This window comes from Balaenoptera musculus, chromosome 7 (assembly GCF_009873245.2).
Source record: "Balaenoptera musculus isolate JJ_BM4_2016_0621 chromosome 7, mBalMus1.pri.v3, whole genome shotgun sequence".
In the NCBI taxonomy this organism is placed as follows: domain Eukaryota; kingdom Metazoa; phylum Chordata; class Mammalia; order Artiodactyla; family Balaenopteridae; genus Balaenoptera; species Balaenoptera musculus.
Window position 1 is genome coordinate 63,228,284 of NC_045791.1, and position 24,781 is coordinate 63,253,064.

Below are 24,781 nucleotides of genomic sequence, written 5' to 3' on the forward strand. Positions count from 1 at the left end.
TATATTTTGTTTAAAATGTTTATATGACATCCAGGTAAATATTTCCACTGGGCAGTTGGTAATACAGGTTTTGAATTCATAAGAGAAGTCTAGGTTGAAGAAACAGATTTAAGAGGCTATAACAGTAGTTCAGGTGAGCAAAAAGAACTCAACACTGCAAGGAAATTATTCTGCCTCTAAGGATGAAGGAACTTTTCAAAGAGATCTTGACATTTTATCTGATCCTCTAAGAAACAGAGTAAAGGAAAGGTTTCTCCTGGCAGAGCAAACCTATGTATATATAGTATACAGAACACTAAAACCTCAACAAAATCTATTTGTTAATAAGTTTATCTTCTCTTTAATATTTCAAGTACAAAAGCTTTGAAATGTTTCTATGGATAAAAAGACAGAATGTAGATTTTAATTTTTCTCTTTCTCTGTTTCAAAGGAAAGAAGATTCTTTATGATATACTTGCCTTTGCCAAAGAAAGTGTTAATTCTCATGTTACCACACTGGGACCTCAAAATTTTCCTGCCAATGACAAAGAACCATGGCTAGTTGATTTTTTTGCCCCTGTAAGTTATGTTTATCTGTCAAATTTCAATATTGTCATTTTCTCTTGTCACAGCAAAAAAACATTTTCTGGGTAACCTTGAACCATGAATATTAGAATCATGTTACTCAGTTTGGCCACTGTCACATATTACTTCTAAGAAAGGCTGATATACTTGCCCCTCCCCTCCAAGGACTGAGAATATAAATGCATAAGATTTGTAACTAAGTATGGTTTGTCTTACTTAGCATTTGCTTGTTGTAAAAATGGTGTGTGTTTTTTTGTTTCATTTGGCTCAGTGCTTACGAATATTTTTTCTTTCATAGTGGTGTCCACCATGTCGAGCTTTATTGCCAGAGTTACGAAAAGCATCAAAGCATCTTTACGGTCAACTTAAGTTTGGTACATTAGATTGTACAGTTCATGAGGGACTCTGTAACATGGTAAGGCAAAGTATAAAAAATTTATTCTAATTAATGTTTTTGTAAAACATTTGTAAAACATGTTTTGGCAGCCTAAGGTTAAAGCAATAAAATAACTTTAAAATGTACATCTAACATTTAGAGTAGTAGCAAATTATTTAAAGGAATAACTTCAACAAAATGATATAAAATTATGATTGGACTAAATGTATATAGATAATATGTGGTTCAATGTAGACAGGGTCTTATTTATGAAACTCAGAAAAATATTTAGTTGACTTGATAAAATACATAATTATTCGATTTTTCAATTATTTTTTTTTAACTTAATATTGCCTTTTGGTGGTCTATAGTTTTTATTCTTTGTCTTTTAAGTGTAGTTAATAGAAATTAAACAAGCTTCTTAACTTTTGTTTACATACAAAATATTTTCTTAGGTTAATAAATACTCTTCAGTTTAGGAAGAACTAGAAATTATAAAATATCCTTGGGGAAAAAAAAAACCTAGATCAAATCAAGCCTCCAGATATCAGTGTATAGGAAATCCAATGACAGAGGAACATGTCAAGTGACACCAGGTACATACAATCTTCAAGTCCCAGCATGTAGAGAACTTTACAGGACAAACACCAGTTTATTGGATATATACATTGAAAGAAGGAAAAAAGAGATGAAAAAGACTTGCAAGACATATCATTCAAATGCAGTGTCTAGGCCTTGTTTTGATGTAGTTCAAATAAACTAACTCCAGAAAAAAAAAATAGAGATAATTGGGGAAACTTGAACACTGGATATCTGATGATTTTCAGTAATTATTATGATGAAGATATACAGATGGCCAACAGGCATATGAAAAGATGCTCAACTTACTAATTATTAGAGAAATGCAAATTAAAACTATAATGAGGTATAACCTCATACCAGTCAAAATGGCTGTCATCAAAAAGTATACAAACAATAATAAATGCTGGAGAGGGTGTGGAGGAAAGGAAACCCTCGTACACTGTTGGTGAGAATATAAATTGGTGCAGCCACTATGGAAAACAGTATGAAGTTTCCTTAAAAAACTAAAAATAGAGCTGTCATATGATCCAGCAATCCCACTCCTGGATATATATCCAGAAAAAGCAAAAACTAATTTGAGGAGATATGTGCACCCTGGTGTTCACAGCAGCACTATTTACAATAGCCAAAACATGGAAACAACCCAAGTGCCCATCAACAGACAGTTGGCTTAAGAAGATATGTGTGTGTGTATAATGAAATATTACTCAGCCATTAAAAAGAATGAAATATTGCCATTTTCAGCAACATGGATGGACCTAGAGAGTATTATACTTAGTGAAGTCAGTCAGACAGAGAAAGCCAAATATTACATGAAATCACTTACATGTGGAATCTAAAAATATACGAATGTATATACACAAAACAGAAACAGGCTCACAGAAACTTACCGTTACCAAAGCTTGTGAGGGGGACAGATGGGGTACAGGATTAACAGATACACACTACTATACATAAAACAGATAAGCAACAAAGACTTACTGTATAGCACAGGGAATTATATTCAATATCTTGTAATAAGCTCTAGTGGAAAATCTGAAATACATATATATAAAACTGAATCATTTTGCTGTACAATTGAAATTAAAACAATATTGTAAATCAACTATACCTCAATTTTTTTAAAAAAAGAATGTGTTTTAAAAACATAATAGAAGTAAATGTAGGGTGAAATCTTTATGCATCTGTGTGAGGAACAATTTCATTCCACATAGACATACATGCCTATGTAGGCACACATACACTAAGGATAAAAATTATGAATGGGAATGAATTTGGCTACATTAAATGTTAAAACTATTGCCAAAGAAAGAGACATTATAAAGTCAAAGCAAACAACAGACTGAGGAAATATTTGCAGCACATATAACTGACAAAACCTTACTGTCCAGAATATTTAAAGACTACAAATCAATTTTTTTTAAATAGAAGAAAAATGAGAAAGTGTACAGACATTTTGTAATGGAGGAAATTCAATAAATATGGAAAATGTTTGACTTCACTAGTCATCAAGAAAGTACAAATTATAGCAATAGTCATACACCCTCCCCATCCATCAAGTTTTTTTTAAATTTAGCTGACAATAGCAAGTATATGAATAAATACATTATCCAGTCACAGAGTGGAATAACCATAGAGGACTTAAAACTAGATCTGTCTTTACCAGCATGGGTAAATCTCAAGAATATAATGAAAAAAGCAGGTTGCAGAATCGTATAGAGTATGATGAAATTATAGAAAGTTTATTTATAAGTGCTGAAACATTACAATATACTGCTTAGGGATACATATGCATGTAGCCAAAGTGTAAAACATCAATGGATTGGATACATGCTCTTTCCTGGTGTCAGGGAGGAAAGGAAATGGGATCAAGAAAGAACTTTCAACAGTCTGCCAGAATGGCAGAAAAGTTAATCATCCTTAAATGTAGCAGAGGTATACGTGAGTGTTTGTTAGATTATTCTCTTTTCATTATGTTTGAAATTTCATTAAAATAAATTTTAAAAATGAAATAAATAAGGCCTTTCTTTGGTTTTGAATGCCTTGTATGCGACTTTAAAAAGGTGTTAAGCAAAGATAAAAAATTGTGATAAACTAATTAATTTGAATTCCTGTAGTTTTTCTACTTTTAATCTCAACTTTTAAACATCCTATAGATAATTAAGCAAAGTTTAAAGATTTAAAACTATTGCATCAAATTCACCTGGAATAGAGGTCAGGATTCACTACTCACTAATTGGTTAACTTGACCAAGTCACTTAGCCTCTCAGTACCTCAGTTTCCTCATCTATAAAGTTGACTTAGTAATTTTAGCTTCTGAATAGAATTGTTGTGAGGAACAGATGAGAAACTCCACGTGTCAGTGCTAAAAAGGTGCTCAGCACATAATAAGGACTTGTCAAATGTTAGATAAAATTATTGTTTTGTTCATCTAATGGGTTATTTGTGCTCATTTATGAAAGTTTGATAAATGTTTCCATTGTTTTTTCTAAAACTATTTTTGAATCCTAGTCAAAGATTCCAATTTGCTAATGAGTGCTTTTCAACTTTGAGGATGCAAAGTTCAGCTACCGCAAATCCACAGATAGGGATCTCTTTATAACTTTTTAAAAAAATAAGAAGAAAAACTTTAGAGAAGTGCTTTCTGGATTAGTGTTCATACTAATTCTGAGGAGGAAATTATAGTATTTTTTACCATAAAAGCTGACTTGAACAAAGAATAAAAAGTGACCTCATTTTTAGGGCATGATTCGTAATTCTTTAACCTAAAATATGGTTCTATACACATGAATTATTAATTTATTTCCCTATTCTTGCTATTTTTATTTCCTTGATTTTTTTTTCTACTTCTAAACAAATTGGAGTGTTTATTATGGTATTAAAAAAAAAAACACTCAAGCTAGAGATTAGTCTGCTGTTTACATCCTCATCCACCTTGGTTCAGGAGAGCAGAAGAGGACCAAGCTAATAATTACCCATCCTCACTTCTCAGTGTTTCGGTGCCTGTGGATTTTATGGCTAATGGAGTAACTATAAATAAGGATCAGATACTCAGGAGTACAACAATAAATCTATTTCCTTTGCTAAATCTGGCCAGGCTAAAATTTTTCAGTCACCGGCAGTTTAGCAATGAGTTTTTAAAATCTTGTTGTTGTTACTTAAATAAAGGCAAGCTGGTTATTTATGAATTTGAAACAATTGGGTAAAGTGTATAAAATCTTTGTTTAATTTGTATTCTCATTCCTAACAGTATAACATTCAGGCTTATCCAACAACAGTGGTATTCAACCAGTCCAACATTCATGAATATGAAGGACATCACTCTGCTGAACAGATCTTGGAGTTCGTAGAGGTATTTTAAGTTATAGCCTGTGGCTATAAATCCTTCCATGTATGTTTACACTTTGTATGAATATTTGATAGTGTTTAATAATAGGATTTGTTCTTTTTATGCCAAAACATTTCCTGACAACATTAATTTGTTAAATTTTCTACTCTTTTAAATATTATAGACTTATTCCCAGAGTTTATAGCAAGTATATGTTTTGTTTGTTACCTAGTATAGTGCTTTGTACTTATGGACACAATTATTTATTACCACATGAAATTGTAACTTTTACATAAAGCCTTGTCACCCCCTTTCCCTGTTTTCTCAGGTAGAATTACCACAGATTATTTCTTTTCGGTCCCATATAGATGAGATAAGCAGTGAGCCCCATTCTTGGATAATTCCAAGAAATATGTGGCTAAGGACAGTCTTACCCCAACCGCCAACGGAGGGCTTCTTCAAGCCCAGGCAGCTTATGCCGAGCCTGCTGTGTTATTAGCCCAGAAGTGCTCTGCATCTACAGCATCTCCTTTTTTCTCACTAATAGTCTTAATTGACTAAAATAGTTACAGGGGAACTCCTAAGAAAGAAATGAACAATTCTAGCTTATTATCCGTGCAGTGACCATTCTACTTTCTGTCCTGCTCATCTCTCCCTCCTCCTCCAAAGTAGTAGTTTCTTGTTTTGTGTTGTTTTTGATTGTTTCCCCAGGGAAGCAAACATCTTCATTAGTATTACCCAATCATGATAGACTGAAGCTCTGTTAAAACAGCATTTGGAGCAAGTGATCTGAGGTTGTGCAGTATCTCAAGTCGGAATGTCAGAAAAATAGAATAGTAGGCTTTCCATAAATAATTAAAGGGTCATTTCCAAACCAATTATTGGTTCCAAAAAGAACTATATGGCCTGTGTAGACATCTGGGCAGCTCTTGGAACTCTTGCCTCATCTACCTCTAACCTTAATTAAAGTTGCCTCTTTTCTCTACCTAAGATGATTTTAGTGATGTATAGAAATAAGAAAATATACCTTGATTTAATGAGACTGATGGGCAAAATCCAAACTTAAAAAATAAATTAAGGATCATTTCTTACTTTTTAAAATAATTCACTATAGATTCTCTTTATATATCCTAATGTATCTTTTGATTATTCAGAAACAGGAACCTTACTAAATGACATATACCAACAATTTGCTAAGAATATATGAACTACTCCTTTTTATGTCTGTTACAATGAACGCTGTATTCTCTTTAGGATCTTATGAATCCTTCAGTGATCTCATTGACACCCACCACTTTCAATGAACTAGTTAAACAAAGAAAACATGACGAAGTCTGGATGGTTGATTTCTATTCTCCATGGTGTCATCCGTGTCAAGTCTTAATGCCAGAATGGAAAAGAATGGCCCGGGTGTAGTAAAATAGTTTATTGTAAATCTTAACATTTACTAAGAATGTTTATTTAACAATTATTTTGAAACTGAGATGAGTGAACCCACCTCTAGATTATCACTTAATAAAAGTTCTGATCACTTTTTATATACCAATTAGATTTCAACTCTGCTTCTGTCTGGTATATGCATAGTATAGAATAATTACCCTTTTTTCTATGTCATTTGGTGTATATTTGACCAAATTTCTGCCAGCATCAACACAAAGATCTCCTTTATTTCCTATTAACATTTTTTCTACTTCTTCATTTTTAGAGCTTAAAGATACAGTTTCTTCACAATATTGTGAGACTTTAAAGTAAGAAAAAAATAGCCTTGATCAATAAAACAGATTTTTAAATTTCCTACAGAGCGGTATAAATCATGAAGGATCGGAAACAAATTATTTAAATACCAGAATGGAAAATGAAATTACTATTTTGTATTTATTTCTAAGATAAATAATAAACAAACCTAAGAGTTAAGATTATTTCTGGTATCTTAAATTCATAATAATATAATTTTCTGCTCTTTTCAATAAAATTTTTAAATTTGGGCGTGACTCAGTATGCTATCTGTGACCCATGGCTGCATTTGACAAAGTAACTCTGAAATACCATTGCAAAGAACTTCATTAGTTCTTGGTTTCTAACACTTTGAATTTTATAACTGCACAATTTTCCCCATGCCATAGATGAACAAAATCAATTATTTAATCTGCAATAATTGTAATAAGTTCTTGACTACAAAATTAGATTTCCAGTGCATTACTATAAATGTTCTATTATGTTTTAAGCCCTTACCCATTTTTATTTGGTGAAAATCACTGACAAATAATATAATAATCATCTCACAATGACTATTTCTCTATTGTAAACATATATAAAATAGTTATAGTAATTTTATTCTAATTACTTTGATCTTTTTTTCTTTTGTAGACATTAACTGGACTGATCAATGTGGGCAGTATAGACTGCCAACAATATCATTCTTTTTGTTCCCAGGAAAATGTTCGGAGATACCCTGAGATAAGATTTTTTCCCCCAAAATCAAATAAAGCTTATCAATATCAGTAAGTGTTCTCTAAAATTTGAAGATGTTTATATAATCATTTATTTATACAGTTAAAATTTTAAAGTTATCCTAACTAAATAAAAGTTAAACCACCAGTATTTTTGGGAGCCCACCATGTTTAAGATAGTGTGCTAATGAGAAATTTACAAGATGAAAAGTGAATTGAATAGTCCCACTGATCATGAAGCTGACAATCTAGTAAAGAAAATGAGGAGAGGAAGAACATTTATTAAGCCCCTGTTTGGTTTCAGGTATTCTACCAGAGGGTTTTTGCTCACATTATTTCCACTAGTTCTCATGGGTCTTAAAAAGTGGGTAGGAATTTGACAGACAGTAATAACTGGAATAAAGGTTCAGAAAGTAAAGCCTTGGAGATTTTGAGTTTTGCCATTACCACAGATATATAGGAGATGTCCAGCAGGCAGCTAAACATTCAGGTCTGTCCAGAGTACAAAAAGACATCGAGACTAGAGAAAAATATATTTGGAAAGCCGCCATGTAAGCAGTATTTGCAGCTAGGTATATCTGAGAAAAGAGATGCTAGATGAAGTCAGTCAACTAAACTTATCTTTTAAATTGCTACAAAGAGATTGTTTCCTGAACATGTCCAATAATAGAAAATAACTGTCTACAACTTACATATTTTTTCTTCTTTCAGTAGTTACAATGGTTGGAATAGAGATGCTTATTCCCTAAGAATCTGGGGTCTAGGGTGAGTAATTAAAATATGTATCATTGTTTAAATTATATTCAATGCTATTTACCTTCCTCTCATGTCTAGCTAAATTTACTAAGTTGTTTAAGGGTTCTAGCATTTTAAAGTACTTAGTAAAGAATTATAATTTACCAAGATAAGGTTGTGCTTTATTACATTATTACATTGTCATTGTTTGAAGTCATTTAACTTAGAAAGATTTGCAATATTCTATTTTAGATGTTTGCTTTGGTTTTGTATAATGAAAAATAATTTTCATCCCTTGTCACAGATTTTTACCTCAAGCATCTATAGATCTAACACCTCAGACTTTCAATGAAAAAGTTTTACAAGGGAAAAACCATTGGGTGGTTGATTTCTATGCTCCTTGGTGTGGACCTTGCCAAAACTTTGCTCCAGAGTTTGAGCTCTTGGCTAGGGTAAGTCATGTCTATCTACTTAAATAAGTTGTGGTCACTGGCATGTTTTAATAATTAGATAAGACATAGCAAATATAATTTTATTTCTTCAAAGTTTCCTCTGAATTTAAAAAACTCTGTTCCATTTCTGTGATTATTATCTTTGCAGTAGATTTCTTCCTTCTTTATTAAAGCTTTTAGCTAACATCCTTATCTTGGTTGACATTGTCTTCTTAACCAAAATAGCCAGAAACCTCACTTCTTCTGCTTGTTCCTTATTTTCTTCCTGTCACCATTACTCTGCTGCCATCCAGGCAGTCACTAGATCCTATCAGTTCTATCTCCTAAATGCCTTTCAAATCTGTCGTCTCCTATCATCTCCTCTGCTAGCCTTTTGTTCAAGCCTTCGTCATCTCTCATCTAGACTCAATCATATGTGCCTCTTAACAAGTCTCATATTGCCAGTCTACCTTCTTCAGTTCCACCCTGATGATCTTTCTGAAATATCGCCTTCTGTGGCTTCCTGTTAACCACATTACTTGACCTGCATCCTTGACTACAAATCTCTGATGTGACCCTTCTGACCTCTTCAGCTTTATCTCTCTCCCTGACCTCACACCTTACACTCCAGGCACAACAAAGTACTCCAGGTTCTCTGAACAAGTACCCTTAGGTACATGCTGTTTCCTCTCTAAAATGCCTTTTCCTTACCTTGGTCATCTGGATTTTTTTTCTCCCTATCATACAAAACCCAGCTCCAATGGCATTATGTATTCTCTAACCTTCCCACTTAAGCAGTGTCACCTGGATATCATGTACTCCGTCAGTGTGCTTATACAATGCATGTTAACTATATATTTAGATATCTTTCTCCTCTATAAAACTATGAGCTTTTGAGGACAAGATACATGTCTCATCTATCTGTAAATCCCCTGTGTCTTAACTCAGTAAACGCTTATAAAATTAAACTAAATGCAGTCTGTTTTGGTGTTTCTGTCATAACAGTCCTGTCAGTGGCCTCATCCAGACTGATAGCTTCCTCACCTCTTTACTGAAGGAACTTTGCCTTTGGCTCTGAAGTATTCATTAGAATGAGAAAGTCAGTACCAGTTCCACCAGTCTAAAACAAAAGGTGAACAACATCCCAAGCCGGGGGAATTTTTTAGCAAAAGGATTTCAAAGTCCTATGGAGCCATAAAACATTGTTTTAGTTATTGACTGGTCTTTGAAATAAGAGGTTATTCATTTTTTTCTACTTATATCTTCGTTTCCTCTTATGCTTCCTTTTTCTCCAATAAGTCTAACAAAAATGTTTTGTTCCCTTATCCCTTAAAAACTTAGTTATATATTTTGCAATGCAGCAATATCTTGCATATAGCAGAAAATTATTAAAAAGGTCATTCAGCAAATCCTAAGCACCAAGTAGCATTATGCCAAATATTAGGGCTAAAAAAATGGAAAGACAAAAATTCCATGTCTTTAACAAGATTTTAATCTAGTGGGAAGATAAAATGCAAATAAATATATATAAATCAATAGGATCATTACTATAGTGAAATTAGAGTGAAACAAGAGTATGGGAAGAAGAAAGTCAGAGTCATGCCAGGAGGAGACAAAAGGCTCCACAGAAAAGTTAGTATTTGAGATGAGAATTACAACATGACTAGGAGTGTGGCGCTTTGAAAGGGTTGGCTAGAGAGTACTCTAAACAGAGAAGACAGAATTTGCAAAGATACAGGGACACAAGCCAGTGGAGCATGTTCAGGCTTCTCCACTATTGGTCCAGGATTACCAGAAGATAACGACAGAAGGGGAGTGGCAAAAACTGAGGCTCTTAAATAGGCAAGAAGGAGATGGTTTGGTCTGCTTGCCTACACTATTCACATTGTACACTCTTCCTCACTGTTTTCAGACTGTTCGGAATGTATTCTGTATAAGCATTGGAAGAGAACTGTTGGATATGTCAGGATCCATTTTATATTTTAGAAGGATCACATTGAATGGACTGAACATGGGCCATCAAGATCAGAGAAAGATCAGAGCACCAAAAACAATATGGTGTCCTTCTGTAACCTAAAGTACAAGTCAACTAGATGTTTCTGACCTTCACTATGAGTGTGTGTGTGTGTGTGTGTGTGTGTGCATGCGTGCATACATGCTTCTGCATGCATTTTTGCTGGTGCCCTAGCACAAGTTAGTCCACCTGTTGAGTACCCCAGCCTTGGGGACAAAATTAGAGGTAGCAAAGATATTTTAATTGTCCTGAAGTGAGAGGTGATAACCTGAACCAGGATTATGGCTGTGGTGATAGAAAGAATGGAACACGTGTAAGAGAGATATAAGAATGACTAGGATTTGGTATTTGTTTATGATAAGTGTAGTAGAAAAAGGAGTCTAGGATGGCCCTAGTTTCTGGCCTGAACTGAGTGAATAGTTGGACAGAAGGAGTAGTGGGCTAAGGCGAAAGGATTCATTTTAGAAATAGTATGTTTAAGGTGCTTATTTAAGTGAAACAGGCCAGTACCTAGTTGACTGAAATCAAGGGGAATAATAGGGTTCAGCAGCAGATAGGTCTATAAAATCTCCCTGGGAGATTTTTCACAGTGAAAAAAATTGTTGATGAGAGATAGAACTGTGATTGGACATTTTAATTTGAGGGGCGGGTGTAGGAGGAGGTCCCCATGCTAGAAATGAGGAAGAATAGCCAGAGGAGTAGAGTAGCCAAGAGAATAGTGATAAGCCAAGAAAGAAAAGAGGAAAGAAAGGTGTGGTCCGTAGTGACAGATACCCATAAAGGAGACTGAAAATTGTCCATTCAGTTTGGCCAAATAGAAGTCATGGGTGAACTTCTCGTGGTTTCAGTGGAGGGAGCAGTAAGAACAGAAGCTAGTTAAAATGTGTTGATAATAAGTAGATGATGAGGAAGTGGTCAAAGAATAAACTGCTCAAAAAGAGAAAGAGGGGCTTCCCTGGTGGCGCAGTGGTTGAGAATCTGCCTGCCAATGCAGGGGACACGGGTTCGAGCCCTGGTCTGGGAAGATCCCACATGCCACGGAGCAGCTAGGCCCGTGAGCCATAATTACTGAGCCTCTGCGTCTGGAGCCTGTGCTCCGCAACAAGAGAGGCAACGATAGTGAAAGGCCCGTGCACCGCGATGAAGAGTGGCCCCCGCTTGCCACAACTAGAGAAAGCCCTCGCACGGAAACGAAGACCCAACACAAGCCATACATTTTAAAAAATAAATAAATAAAAATTTAAAATAAAAAAAAAAAGAGAGAAAGAAAGAAGCAGGGTGGTAGCTAGAGGAACCAGGGCAATTAAGGAAGGAATTCTTTTTTGGTCATGTGTGTATATACTGAAGAGTGAGAAAGAGCTCTGAGAGAGAGGGACCAGAGAATGTAGACATAGTCAGCCTTCCACGAGAGGAAGGGTGCTGCCTCAGCAGATGAGACCAGAGACCTGAGGGAGGTGGAGGACAGAATCTGAGACGTTTCTGGTGTGACAGACACACTGTGGGTAACAGGAGGAAGGCGAAGAAGTAGTTCAGGATAAAACTTCTCAATTTTCTTGATAAGGCAAAGGAGAGTTTATTTGCTATTGGCAGGGCTGTGCTAGGTAAATAAGAGTTCAGAGCTAGTAAGAATTTGGAAGCAATCTTGTTTGAATGGAAATGATTAAAACTTTTTTTTAAGTAACAAATCCTTAGATTTATATATATTTAAAATTTTTAGTATCATATTGCTTTGTGGTTGCCAGAATAGTATATGCCAAAGAGAATAGCAAAGCATATTTTTCTCTTTTCAGATGATTAAAGGAAAAGTGAAAGCTGGAAAAGTAGACTGTCAAGCTTATGCTCAAACCTGCCAGAAAGCTGGTATCAGAGCCTATCCAACTGTTAAATTTTATCCTTATGAAAGGGCAAAGGTATGTACATGCCTTCTTCTGTGTGCCTTTCCTTTAGCAGGTAACGCTTTTTTCTAGTTTCATTCCCTTTGTCATTTTTAATTTCACTGCATGTCACTGAAACAAGCTTCTTTTCACATACACACCAAGGGATTTCCAAAGATTTTTCTGCCTCACAGTTGATAAGATCTCCATTGCCTTAAAATTTTTATACTCCTGAATAGGGAACTACTAAATAGACACACCAAAATACTAATAGTAGTTTTCTGTGGGTGGTAGAATTCAAGGTAATTATTTTCTGTGAAGTTTTGTATTTCCTACTTTTATAGAATTAACATATATTATCTTTATAATTAGTTTTTCTAGGAAAGAAAGAGAAAATTAAGAGAATACTGTCAATACTTTTGAAATAGCCTTAGTACCTGAGCATTTATCTTGAGGAATACTTATTAATGGCTTAGACTATAAAATAAAAGTTAGGGTTCCATGGTTCATTCATAATTTGTTTTTTGGGCCACTGACAATATGCTTTTTTTTTTTTTTAAACAAGAAAACTTGGCATTTATTACCAGTGGGTCTCTATGGTCATTGATACAAAAGCATATATCTTTCAGCCAGTATAATTGCTAACTGAAAGGACTCATGACCTTTGCTGTCTTCCCAAGTAAAAGAATAAGACATTTTTGACAGTAGAACTGTGATAAAAATAAATATCTGCCATGCATTCATGTTTTCTCGTAAAACATTGAAATAATTTCAAATGTTTTAATATATACTTTTTAAGAATATCAGTTTAAGATCTTGTGTTATTTACTTTTGATTATAATACATTTTGAAATAGAGCTAAAGAAATTAGATGATGAATTTCAGAAATGTAGATTTGTCAGACATCTAGATTTTTCAGTGAAGGATTTTGATTTATGAGGAAGCTATCTCTGTCTTAAGAACAGTCTGGGGTAAGCAGAACTCAGTGATAGTAAAGGAGCTTTATACCAGAGCCTGAATCTTAATTCCTTTGGAATCACTAGCTTCCCAATTCTCAGAACACCTGAGAATTAGGTGACATAAATAGGCGTCTTATTCAGGTAGAATGATGTTAGGGAAGTATCAGTATAATGAGCAGTCGCAGAATTAACCAGGCCATACAGGGAGCTGTTTGAAAACATGATGTTACCATGTGTCCAGAGGATAAGATGAGGACCCAAAATATCCCTGTCCAAATGGAAAGGCAGGGGTAGAATCCAGAAGTCCAGCAGACAAGGCCAAAGCAGAATGGTGATTGAAGTGAGAAATTCAAACCAGGTGAGCAGCTATACACAGAAACAAAATCCTAGCATACAGTTTGGAGTTCCCACCAGGAAGAAGGAAACAGGTGGCTCCAGATCCAAAATAAGCGGGCCTGGGTGTATTGACCTGTCCTCTCCCCTGCTTTTTAGCCACCTTCCTGCTGTGGGCAGATGAGAACCAGGAAATATACATTGCTTTGCACTGTTGTAGTTGGTCAAGGTTTTTGTCTATGCCAATGACTTTAGATTAGAATGCTTTGAGTCCTCTGGGGACATCTTAAACAATTTAGATGTTTTGAGGCATTTGGAGTTAGCAATGCATTTTTTAATCAAGGTATTAATTTACATGTTTCCATAAAAGTATTGTTAGTATTTATTTCAGGTAAATTATTGGTTAACTGCTTTTGCAGCAGCATTTCCTTGAAGAAATTGAAGTTTTAAACACTTGGAACTTTAAGGAATATTTAATCAAGTTTCTTAGATGGAAATGTCATGTTTTGATTAGATACTTAAAAGGTTATAAGAAGAATGTTTTCAATTTTAGAGAAATACTTGGGGAGAGCAAATAGATTCCAGAGATGCAAAAGAGATTACTACCTTAATATATGAAAAATTGGAAAACCTCCAAAATCATGGAAAGAGAAATAAGGTAAGGACTAAATCTAGAGCTGACTTTGGCAAACAGTATTTAAATTTATTCTTACTATATAGTATATGTATCAATAAACAGTAAAATGAAGCTTTAAAAATTAATAAGGTAGTTAGAAATTTCTTCTTTGGAAAATATGACAAATTTAGCCTCTGGACACTTAAATGCTTAGAAATTGGGACAAGTAAAACCATTTAACAGAAAAATAGTGACTATGGTCATAAGTTATTAAAATTTGCTCAAATGTAAACACATTGATTTGAGCCTCATAACACTTTGGAGAGCAAGTTTTCTTTTGTTCTTGGTATAGTCAGGATGTATTAAAACCTGTATTCATCTTGCCCCGCACCCTTGAATTATTAATCTATCAAGAAGCATTGCAGCCTCTTTCCTGCTATTCTTCAGAGAGCTATTCATGTTTTCCTTTTTTAAATCAGTATCATTCTAGGACATATTTAGAAACAGGCCAAAGAGTTTACAAATGCTAGAGTGCTTTCTGAATGGAATTTAATACAGTCACACATGAGGTTTCTTCGATTCTTTCCCTATAAGGTGAAAAGACGAAAGAACAGCACAGCCTCTGAAGAGGGCTAGAGATGTCTGGCTTTATAGATCCATATTAGAACTACAGACCCTGGTATAGGAAGCTTTACAACCTACCTCAAGAATTATGTTTTATCCAAATCTAAAAGATAGAAAAGAGTTAGTTATGAAACTTTATTTTTTTTGTTTCAGTGAACAAAAATGTTTTTCTGATATTTTGGCTATGTTTGTTTTCTCAAGATGCTTTATTTTTAAAATTGTGACTTATCTCAAGTGAAACATTTGAAATCGAAAACATGAGTCATAAAGTAGAATATGCTAACTGAAATTAAGTTACAGAGCACATCAAAGTATGACTTTGAAAGTGTGGTAAGTTATAATTGGTATTATCTGCCGTGGGCAGGTGAGAATTGTGAGATACCCTTTTTCCATTGTTATAACAGGCGAGGTATACTTCATCTGATCTATTAAATAAGAATATTGAGTAATTATTTTTGAAAAGGTAAAACTTAGGTCAGTTTATTATTTTTAACTTCTTTTTAACATTAGATGTTGAAAGAGAAAGGAATTCAATCACTTTTACATTATTATTGTAGGATGAACTTTAATGATGTTGAAAATGAAGAAAAAAATTGAAAAGAAATTGACAGATGACGTCAGAAGCCACCTTTTCAGAATGTTACTATGTTCTGGATGGGAATAAATGAACATTACCTTGGACTTGTAATTGCACTGCTTGAATTCTGTACAACATTAATATAAATGAAGGGTCTGCAGACTTTTTCTGTAAAGGGCCAGATTGTAAATACTTCAGGCTTTGTAGACCATAGATGGTTCTTTGTCACATATTCTCTGTTTTTATTTTGTTTACAACCCTTTAAAACATGTAAAAACCATTCTTAGTCTCAAGGCTATACACAAATAGGCCACAAGCCACATTCAGCCCGTGGGTCACAGATTGCTGACCCACAGAAAGATGTTTAGGCTGGCTGGCTCAAACATGAGCCTGCTCTATGATCTACGTACATGCTAAGTTATACAAAGTGTACTTTATCAATTCAAGTTTTGTGGCTGGCCTGAAAAGAGAACTTGGTTTTCAGTCACCTGTTCTCCTAAAAAAATCTCTGAAATTATCTGACCATGTATTTCATTTAAAAAACATACTCAAAATGTGGGAAAGTAAACAGATACCCTATTTTCATGCTGTATTATAGTGAAGGGATTCATTTTCTTTCCTTTTCTAAAGGTTGAAGAATTGGTTTTAATTTTTCACATATGAGAAAAAATTTTTATAACAGAAAGTAAACAAATCCTATTGATTTCTATAGTATTCATATATACCTGAGGGGAAAAAAATATTTATAGCAATTAACTGGGCATTGTAGAGTATCCCAAATATTTCTATATTTTAAAGATATGTGTTCATTTATTTTCTGAATTGCTTTCATAATGTTTTCCCTGTGATGGTTATTGATTTTTGAAGCATCTTTCTAATATTTGTTTTTGACTTCTGGACTTTGTTTTGATGCATATCCTTTATTTACATTTGCCTTTTTTCCTTCATGGTTTTGGTTTTTCACTCTTGTCCAATCTTTTATTATTCAAGAAGGAAAAATTAACTTTGTAGATTTGTTTCCCTAAAGCTCATAATGATGCTGTGTTTATTCCAATTATTTACTGTTGGAGGCTGCCATTTTCAGATAAATATTGGCCTAACAACTGAAGTTAATTTTGTAAGAAAATCAAGTATAAAAATTTAAGGATGGGATCTTTTAGTTTCTTAATTGTTCAGGCTCAAAGAATCCAAATTTTTTTTCCTTGCACGTTAACAAAACATTGTAACATGTAGTTATTTAGTTATAATTCAGAGTGTATGGAATGGTAAAAATCCCAATTGATCAAAAGAGGTCAACAGGTTTTTTTCAAAACTTAAGTTTTCCCAAAAACCTATTTGAATCATGCTTTATTATGTTGGGAGAATTTTGGTTTTTTGTTTGTTTTGTTTTTACCCCATTCCCCAGAATTTTCTCATAAAGGTTAATTTATAACTGCAATTTATCCAAAAAGTACTCTATTTTTTTTTTCATTTTCAAGTCTAACCCTATTCTTCATATTCTCTCCCATATTGTTTCTTGTGTATCTTTTAACTTCTTATCTTGAATTCCACTTTACACATGTGGGCACACACAGAAGAGTCACCACTTCTAACCTTAATTTTATACCACCTTTTTTACTTATGATCAGTAATGGCAAGTGCCTTTCATTTATTAAATTTTCAAAGCCTAGAAGATTTTCAAAATTGGCTTGTTTCTACAAGAATTCCAAAATGGAATGCCTGAAGAAGTTTTGGTAAATATTTACTGAACTTGTACCAGTTATGAGAGTACCGCTATGCTGGACACAGAGAAGTGTGCAAAAGTAAACTAAACCCAAGGCTTAGTCCCTGTCTCCCTAGTGTCTGTAAATTCACAATTCTGACATGGGACCCATAAACAAGCTTATAGATACCTGCACTATTGCCTATAAATAGAATGCCAAACTTACTGGTTGAGAAATATCTTAGGCAGTAAATGAAATAGTAATTATGTATCCTGTAACTGGGCCAAGGTATGTGCCTGTAGAGTCAGCTCAAAAGCCAGGGTGACCTGGGAGACATGTTAAGTAACATGTAGCATAAAAGTAACGTGCATCAGAATTTTTCGCAATCATGTCAGTATCATTGGGTATTTAAAAACTGCTGACAGGATTAAAGGTTCTAACGGCCACATTAGTGCAGTAGAGCACCTCTAGAGTGCCAGGTAAAACACGGCATTTTTCTCAGCAACACCATTTTTGTGTGCAGCTAGCCTTGGGTAACACAGCACCATTTCTCACAGACCAGAGTGCATTCTATCAGGCAGCTAGACTTGAAAATTAGATGTTTAATGTGGTTATGTGAAACTGTTGGGAATGTGTGTTTGGGGCATTAATGATGCTTGCCTGTTCTAGTTTCCCAAATTTTATTTAATGTCTTTCATATCTTTTTCATTTTAAGGATATGGTTAAGATTTTAAAATAAAATAACTATTTCAAAATAACTATTTTAATATTTTAAAGGTTTTCTTTAAATTTGTCCTTGTTTTCTAATAGTATTCAAAGCAGGAATTTTCTTTGACGTGTACAGTTATTAGAAAAGCATTACTATGTTGTTTCCTATGGGACACATTTTACAAAGATACTTATATAAGAAAGTTTTTAATGAAGAGGTAGTGTTTTTAATCCATTTAAACAATTTTTGTGTAATAGTCTAATTTCTTAGGTCTACCAACAAACTCAAATGTCTCATATTCAGTCCATCATGACTATTTAAGAAATAGTACAAAGTTTAAATTAACAAAATGCATTTAAAATTTTCTGTAATGATACTTGCAGGATAAAATTGATTCTGAAGATGAGAAGGAAATAACCTTTCTGGTAGTATACCACTTTATATAAACCAACACTTTAAATGTACCCAACGGGAATTCCCTGGTGGTCCTGTGGTTAGGACTAGGCGCTTTCACTACCATGGCCCAGGGTCAATCCCTGGTCGGGGAACTAAGACCCCACAAGCCATGCTGCGCAGCCAAAAATAAAATAAATAAATGTACCCAAATTCTTCTGGTGAATAATCTTGTTTTTAGTAAGAGTAATAAGAAAATTTAGGTCAACCACCAAGCAAAGTATAAATGTATTACTGATCATATATGAAGATGTTAGTGATTTACTGGCTTGAGTCTTTTTTTTTTTTTTTTTTTAACACTAGATTTGCGTTTAGGTTCTTGTACAAATGACCCACAGGTTTGAACTGTGCAGTTTCACTTACATGAAGATTTTTTTTCAATGAATAGGTTCTACAGTACTACCTGATCCATGGTTGGTTGAATCCACAGATGCAGAATTATTATTACATAGGGCCTATTATTACATAGGGCCAACTCTAAAGTTACACATGAGTTTTTGACTGTGCTGGGGGTTGGCAACCCTAACCCACACATTGTTCAAGGGTCAACTCTACTGTCACCCAATCCCCTTGTTAGCGGCTGGATATATTTTATGAGCAGAAACTAGCCAGAATAACAGATAGAGGCTGATGCCAAACTGTCCCATATCAATATTAAATCCAGGAATGTGGTATCTTGACCACTTGATTGCATTATCTTGTCAACTTGAGTGAATTATTTAGTAGCCTGATGTCCTGAAAATTAGTAATCATATGCGAAAAGGTCTGTGCTGCTCTAAATTAGGGTTTGCTTAAGATTCAAAAGTGGGTAAGTAAAATAGATCAGTAGAAAAAAGTCCAACAGAAGGGTCCCAGCATGTGGAGAAACTTGGTCCATCAAGGGCTCCTGAGACAAACCATACACTTAACAGTACCTGAGATTGGTCCTCATGACCAGACACAGTAGGAAAGAGGAAAACCCAGAAATGTGTTATTCATCAGTCTGCCCTCTGGTCTAACAAGTGATAGACAATTCTTCATTGAACTACTGCTATTCCAAACATCTTGAGGAGGTAAAATATTTTTTTTTAAATAATCAATAGGTTCCAGTACAAGATGACTCCCAAACTCACCTCCTCCCATGGACAAATTGAATATACAGCTGCATACAGAACAATTCCCTCTGAAAGAAATCTAGAATCTAGCTGAGCAGCTCTTACACATCAGGTGAATGAGAAAAAACCCACACTGGAATGGGTAGGAGAGGCTGAGATGCTATCTCACCATAAACCCCACCTGGCACAATGACACGACCAAGAGGGAACTCAGGACTACCAGTTCCTCCCTGAGGATCAAAAGGTTCAGACCCCACAGCTGCTGCTCCAACTTTTAAGACTTGGACCCAAGAGATGGGCCCCCAAAGCATGTAGCTTTGAAAGCCAGCAGGGCTTGCCTCCCTGAGACCCACAAGGCTAGTGCAACCTGAGAAGCAGTTCCTTACAGGATTGTATGGATTCACCGTGGCTAATCCCCCAAGGCCTAGCACAGAGGGAACATACTGAAACTGCCCAGTCTTTACATGGAACAGGCCTATTTGCTTATCTTAAATGCTTTAGCCTGAACGGCAGTCTTCTACTTTAACACACTCCTAGGGAGTCACTGCATTACTACTCTACAGAGACCATGGAGGCTGGCAGGCACCATCTTTGTGTGCTCCCTCTGCCTCACACCAGATCACCAGCACCTCCAGAGAAGGAGTTTGTGCAAACATCTGGCACCCCAGCTATTATGGCTACCACCCAGGGGACATCCCTTGAACACCTGGTTCTGGTGGCCAGCAGTGCTTGTGGATCCCATAGGACTGTAGCAAACTAGCAGTTCCCCACAAGCCTCAGTGCAAAGAGAGCAGACAGAAATGCCATCTCCCAGTCTTCCTCAAGAGGTGTATTTGCATACTTTAAAAGCTGCTGCCTGAGAATACAGTTTCCAATCAGCCTGCATCTAAGTGTGGGACTGAGATCCATACCCTTTGGGACACTGACAGGTCTTGGTACACTCTCCACTACTGAGACCCACTAAGAACAAAGAAGTCTGCTTGGAAGATCACAAAGATGTGAGAGCCAAGAGCTAGGGCATGGTTAAATGATAAGGTTCATCTACACAAGACCACTCTTTCAAAACTGGGAGAGGTGGTTTTACCTAATGCATAGAAACCAACACAGAGTCAAGGAAAATGAAGAAACAGAGGACTATGTTCCAAACAAAGAACTAGATAAAACCTCAGAAAAAGACCTTAATGAAATGGAGGTAGTGATTTATCTAATAAAGTTTCAAAATATAGTCATAAAGATGTTCACTGAGGTCAGGAGAATGATGCATGAACAAAGTGAGAATTTCAATGCAGAAAATATAAGAAAGAATGTAGCAAGTAAAAATTACAGAGCTGAAGAATACAATAACTGAACTGAAAAATTCAGTAGAGGGGCCAACAGTACACTAAATGAAGTAGAAAAAGTATCAGTGAAGTCAAAGACAAAACAGTGGAATTCATCCAATCAGAGCAGCGTAAAGTGAAAGAATGAAAAAGAGTAAAGATAGCTTGTAGGACACCATCAAGCAACCCAGTATTTGCATTACAGGGGTCCCAGAAAGGGCAGAAAAATTTGAAGAAAAAATGGCTATAAGCTTCCCAAACCTGGGAAAAGACACAGACACCCAGATCCAGGAAGCTCAGAGTTCTAAATGTGATGATCTAAAGAGACCCACACTAAGACAAGTTATAACTAAATTGCAAAAGACAGAATACTAAAAGCAGTAAGAAAAAAAAAAAAAAAAACTTGTTTCATACAAGGGAACCCCCATAAGATTATAAGCAGATTTTTTAGCAGAAACTTTGCAGACCAGGAGGGAGTAGCATGGTGTATTCAACATGCTGAAAGAAACAAAAAACTGCCAACTAAGAATAGTCTACCTGGCAAAGTTGTCCTTCAGAATTGAAGAAGAGTTTTCCAGAAAAGCAAAAGCTGAAAGACTTCATCACCACTAGACATGGCTTACAACAAATGTTAAAGGGGATTCTTTAAGCTGAACTGAAATGACACTAGTTAGTAACAGGAAAACATATGAAAATATAAATCTCACTGGTAGAGGTAAATATATAATTAGATTCAGAATACTCTAATGCTGGTGAGTTAATCACTTACAAATCTAGTTACAAAGGTTAAAAGACAAGTAACAAAAATAATGAATTACAATAATTTCTTAATGGATACACGAGAAAAAATGATGTAAATTGTAACATCAAATACATAAGGGGGGAAGTAAAAGGGTAGAGTTTTTGTAGGTTACTGAAGTTAAATTGTTATAGCATAAAACAGACTGTTACATATAAAAGATTATCTATGTAAGTCTCATAGTAACCACAAAGCAAAAACCTACAGTAGAGTCACAAGAGATAAAGAGAAGAGAATCAAGCATATCATTACAGATCATCATCAATTCACAGATGAAGGCAACAGAGAAGAAGAACAAAGGAACTACAAAATAGCCAGAAAACAATTAAGAGATGTTATTAGTAAGGTCTCACCAACCTATAATTAATCTAAATGTAAATGAATTTAATCTCCAATCAAAACACATAGAATGGCTGGATGGATTAAAAAAAAAAAAAACCAACTATATGCTACTGACAAGAGACTCACTTCAGCTTTAAGGACACAGATAGTCTCAAAGTGAAGGGATAGGAAAAGATTTCATGCAGATGGAAACCAAAAGAAAGCTGGGATAGCCATACTCATACCAGAGAAAATAGACTTTAGCACAAAGCAAGTAATAGTGACAAAGAAGGTCATTATATAATAATGGTGTCAGTCCAACAAGCAAATGTAACATTTGTAAATATTTATGCACCCAACATAGGAGTACCTAAATATATAGAGTAATTATTAACAGATTTAAAGGGAAAAATTGACAGCAATACAATAATAGTAAAGGACTTCAATATCCCACTTTTATCAATGGATAGATCTTCCAGACAGAAAATCAATAAGGAATCATTGGACTTTTAAACAACACGTTTGGCCAGATGGACTTAACAGACATTTACAGAACATTTCATCCAAAAGCAGAAAAATACACATTCTTTTCAAATGTACATGGAACATTATTCAGGATAGATCATATGTTAGGCCACAAAACAAGTCTTAATTTAAGAAGTTTGAAATCATATCAAGCATATCCTCTGACCACAATGGTGTGAAACTAGAGCACAATTATAAAAGGAAGACTGGAAAATTTTCAGATATGCAGAGATTAAACAATATGCTCCTGAACAGCAAATGGGTCAAAGAAGAAATCAAAAGGGAAATCAAAAAATAACTTGAGACAAATGAAAATGGAAATACAAAATACCAAAAGATATGGGATGCTGCATTTCTAAGAAGCAAACAGCAATAAAAAGCCTACCTCAAGAAACAAGAAAAGTGTCAAATAGCCTAACTTTACTCCTAGAGGAACTAGAAAAACAAGAACAAACAAAGCCCAACGGTAGTAGAAGGAAGGAAATAAATATCAGAGCAGAAATAAATGAAACAGAGACTAAAAAGTAAACAGAAAAGATCAATGAAACTAAGAGTTGGTTTCTTGGAAAGATAAAATTGACAAAACTTTAAATTGGATAAATGAGAAGAAATGGATAATTCCTAGAACATACAGCCTACCAAGACTGAATTATAAAGAAATAGAAAATCTGAACAGACCCATTACTAGTAAGGAGGTTGAATTAGTAATCAGAAACTTTCCAACAAACAAAAGTCTAAGACCAGATGGCAACCTTTCTCAAACTCTTCCAAAAAATAGAAGAGGGAAATTTCCAAACTCATTTTAGGAGGCAAGCATTACCTCAATACCAAGACCAGTCAAGGAAACTATAAGAAAGGAAAATTACAGGCCAACATCCCTAATGAGCAATGATGCAAAAATCCTCAACAAATTATCATCAAACCTAATTCAAAAATACAGTGAAAGGATGAAACCCCATGATTAAGTGGGATTTATTCTAGAGGTGCAAGATGGTTCAACATCTGCAAATCATCTACTAATCACATTTTAAAAATGAAAGATAAAAATCATATGATGATCTCAATAGATGCTGGAACGTCATTTGACAAAATTCAACATCTATTCATAATAAAAACTCTCAGGAAATTAGGTATTGAAGGAATCGTACCTCAACATAATAAAGGCAATGTGTGACAAGCTAACAGCATACTCAATGGTGCAAAGTTGAAAGCTTTTTCTCTAAGATCAAGAACATGATAAGGATGTCCACCCTTGCCACTTTTATTTAGCATAGTACTACTGGAAGCCCTAGCCAGAGCAATTAGGCAAGAAAAAGAAATAAATGGCATCCAAATCTGAAGGGAAGAAGTAAAACAGTTTCTACTTGCAGATGACATGATATTATATATAGAAAACCCTGAAGACTCTACCAAAAAACTGTTAGAACTAATAAATTAGTAAAGTTGCAGGATACAAAATGAATACACAAAAATCAGTTGCATTTCTATAAACTAATAAACTGTCAGAGAAGTCAAGAAAACAATTCCATTTACAATTGCATCAAAAAGGATATCTAGGAATAAATTTAACCAAGGAGGTCAAAGACCTGTACACTAAAAACTATAAGACATTGATGAAAGAAATTGAAAAGACTCACATAAATGGAAAGACATTCCATACTCATGGATTGGAAGAATATTGTTAAGATCTCCATACTACACAAAGCAATCTGTAGGTTCAATGCAACATCTATCGAAATTCCAATGGGGACTTCCCTGGTGGCACAGTGGTTAAGAATCCGCCTGCCAATGCAGGGGACACAGGTTCGATCCCTGGTCTGGGAAGATCCCATATGCCGCAGAGCAACGAAGCCCGTGCACCACTACTACTGAGCCTGCGCTCTAGAGCCCATGTGCCACAACTACTGAAGCCCACACACCTAGAGCCCGTGCTCTGCAACAAGAGAAGCCACTGCAATGAGAAGCCCGCACACTACAATAAAGAGTAGCCCCTGCTCACTACAACTAGAGAAAGCCTGTGCACAGCAACAAAGGCCCAACACAGCCAAAAATTCCAATGGCATTTTTCACAAAACTACAACAAACGATCTTAAAATTTGTACAGAACCACAAAAGACCCCCAAATAGCCAAAGCAATCTTGAGAAAGATTATATTTCAAAGTTACAGTAATTGAAATAGTATTACTGTATTTTTGAGTAAATTTAAATTGACTTACCCTAACTAGTCACTAACCTTTCTTTTCTTAGTTCTGCATTTTTTCTTTTACTTTCTATGTTGCTAAACAAGTGAAAAAAAAAAGTTTAATGATTTATAAAAGTGATATGTGTATTTATATAATAAATTTTTCAGGCTTGGAATAGCAATGTTTCATATGGTTTACTATAAAAACTGAGG

General features: G+C 34.8%; 1 protein-coding gene across 2 annotated transcripts in view; it reads left to right on the plus strand.

Annotated features, from left to right (window-relative positions):
* DNAJC10 (DnaJ heat shock protein family (Hsp40) member C10) overlaps positions 1 to 15,567 on the plus strand; it is a 55,579-nt gene extending 40,012 nt beyond the window's left edge. For both annotated transcript variants that reach the window (XM_036858012.1, XM_036858013.1), the window contains 10 exons: positions 431 to 558; positions 863 to 979; positions 4,773 to 4,874; positions 6,105 to 6,260; positions 7,218 to 7,351; positions 8,012 to 8,065; positions 8,340 to 8,487; positions 12,271 to 12,390; positions 14,200 to 14,304; positions 15,444 to 15,567. In XM_036858012.1, the coding sequence (XP_036713907.1) occupies positions 431 to 558; positions 863 to 979; positions 4,773 to 4,874; positions 6,105 to 6,260; positions 7,218 to 7,351; positions 8,012 to 8,065; positions 8,340 to 8,487; positions 12,271 to 12,390; positions 14,200 to 14,304; positions 15,444 to 15,455 (1,076 nt within the window). In that variant the 3' untranslated portion in view covers positions 15,456 to 15,567. The remainder of the gene's footprint in view (positions 1 to 430; positions 559 to 862; positions 980 to 4,772; positions 4,875 to 6,104; positions 6,261 to 7,217; positions 7,352 to 8,011; positions 8,066 to 8,339; positions 8,488 to 12,270; positions 12,391 to 14,199; positions 14,305 to 15,443) is intronic.
* Positions 15,568 to 24,781: the final 9,214 nt, after the last annotated feature.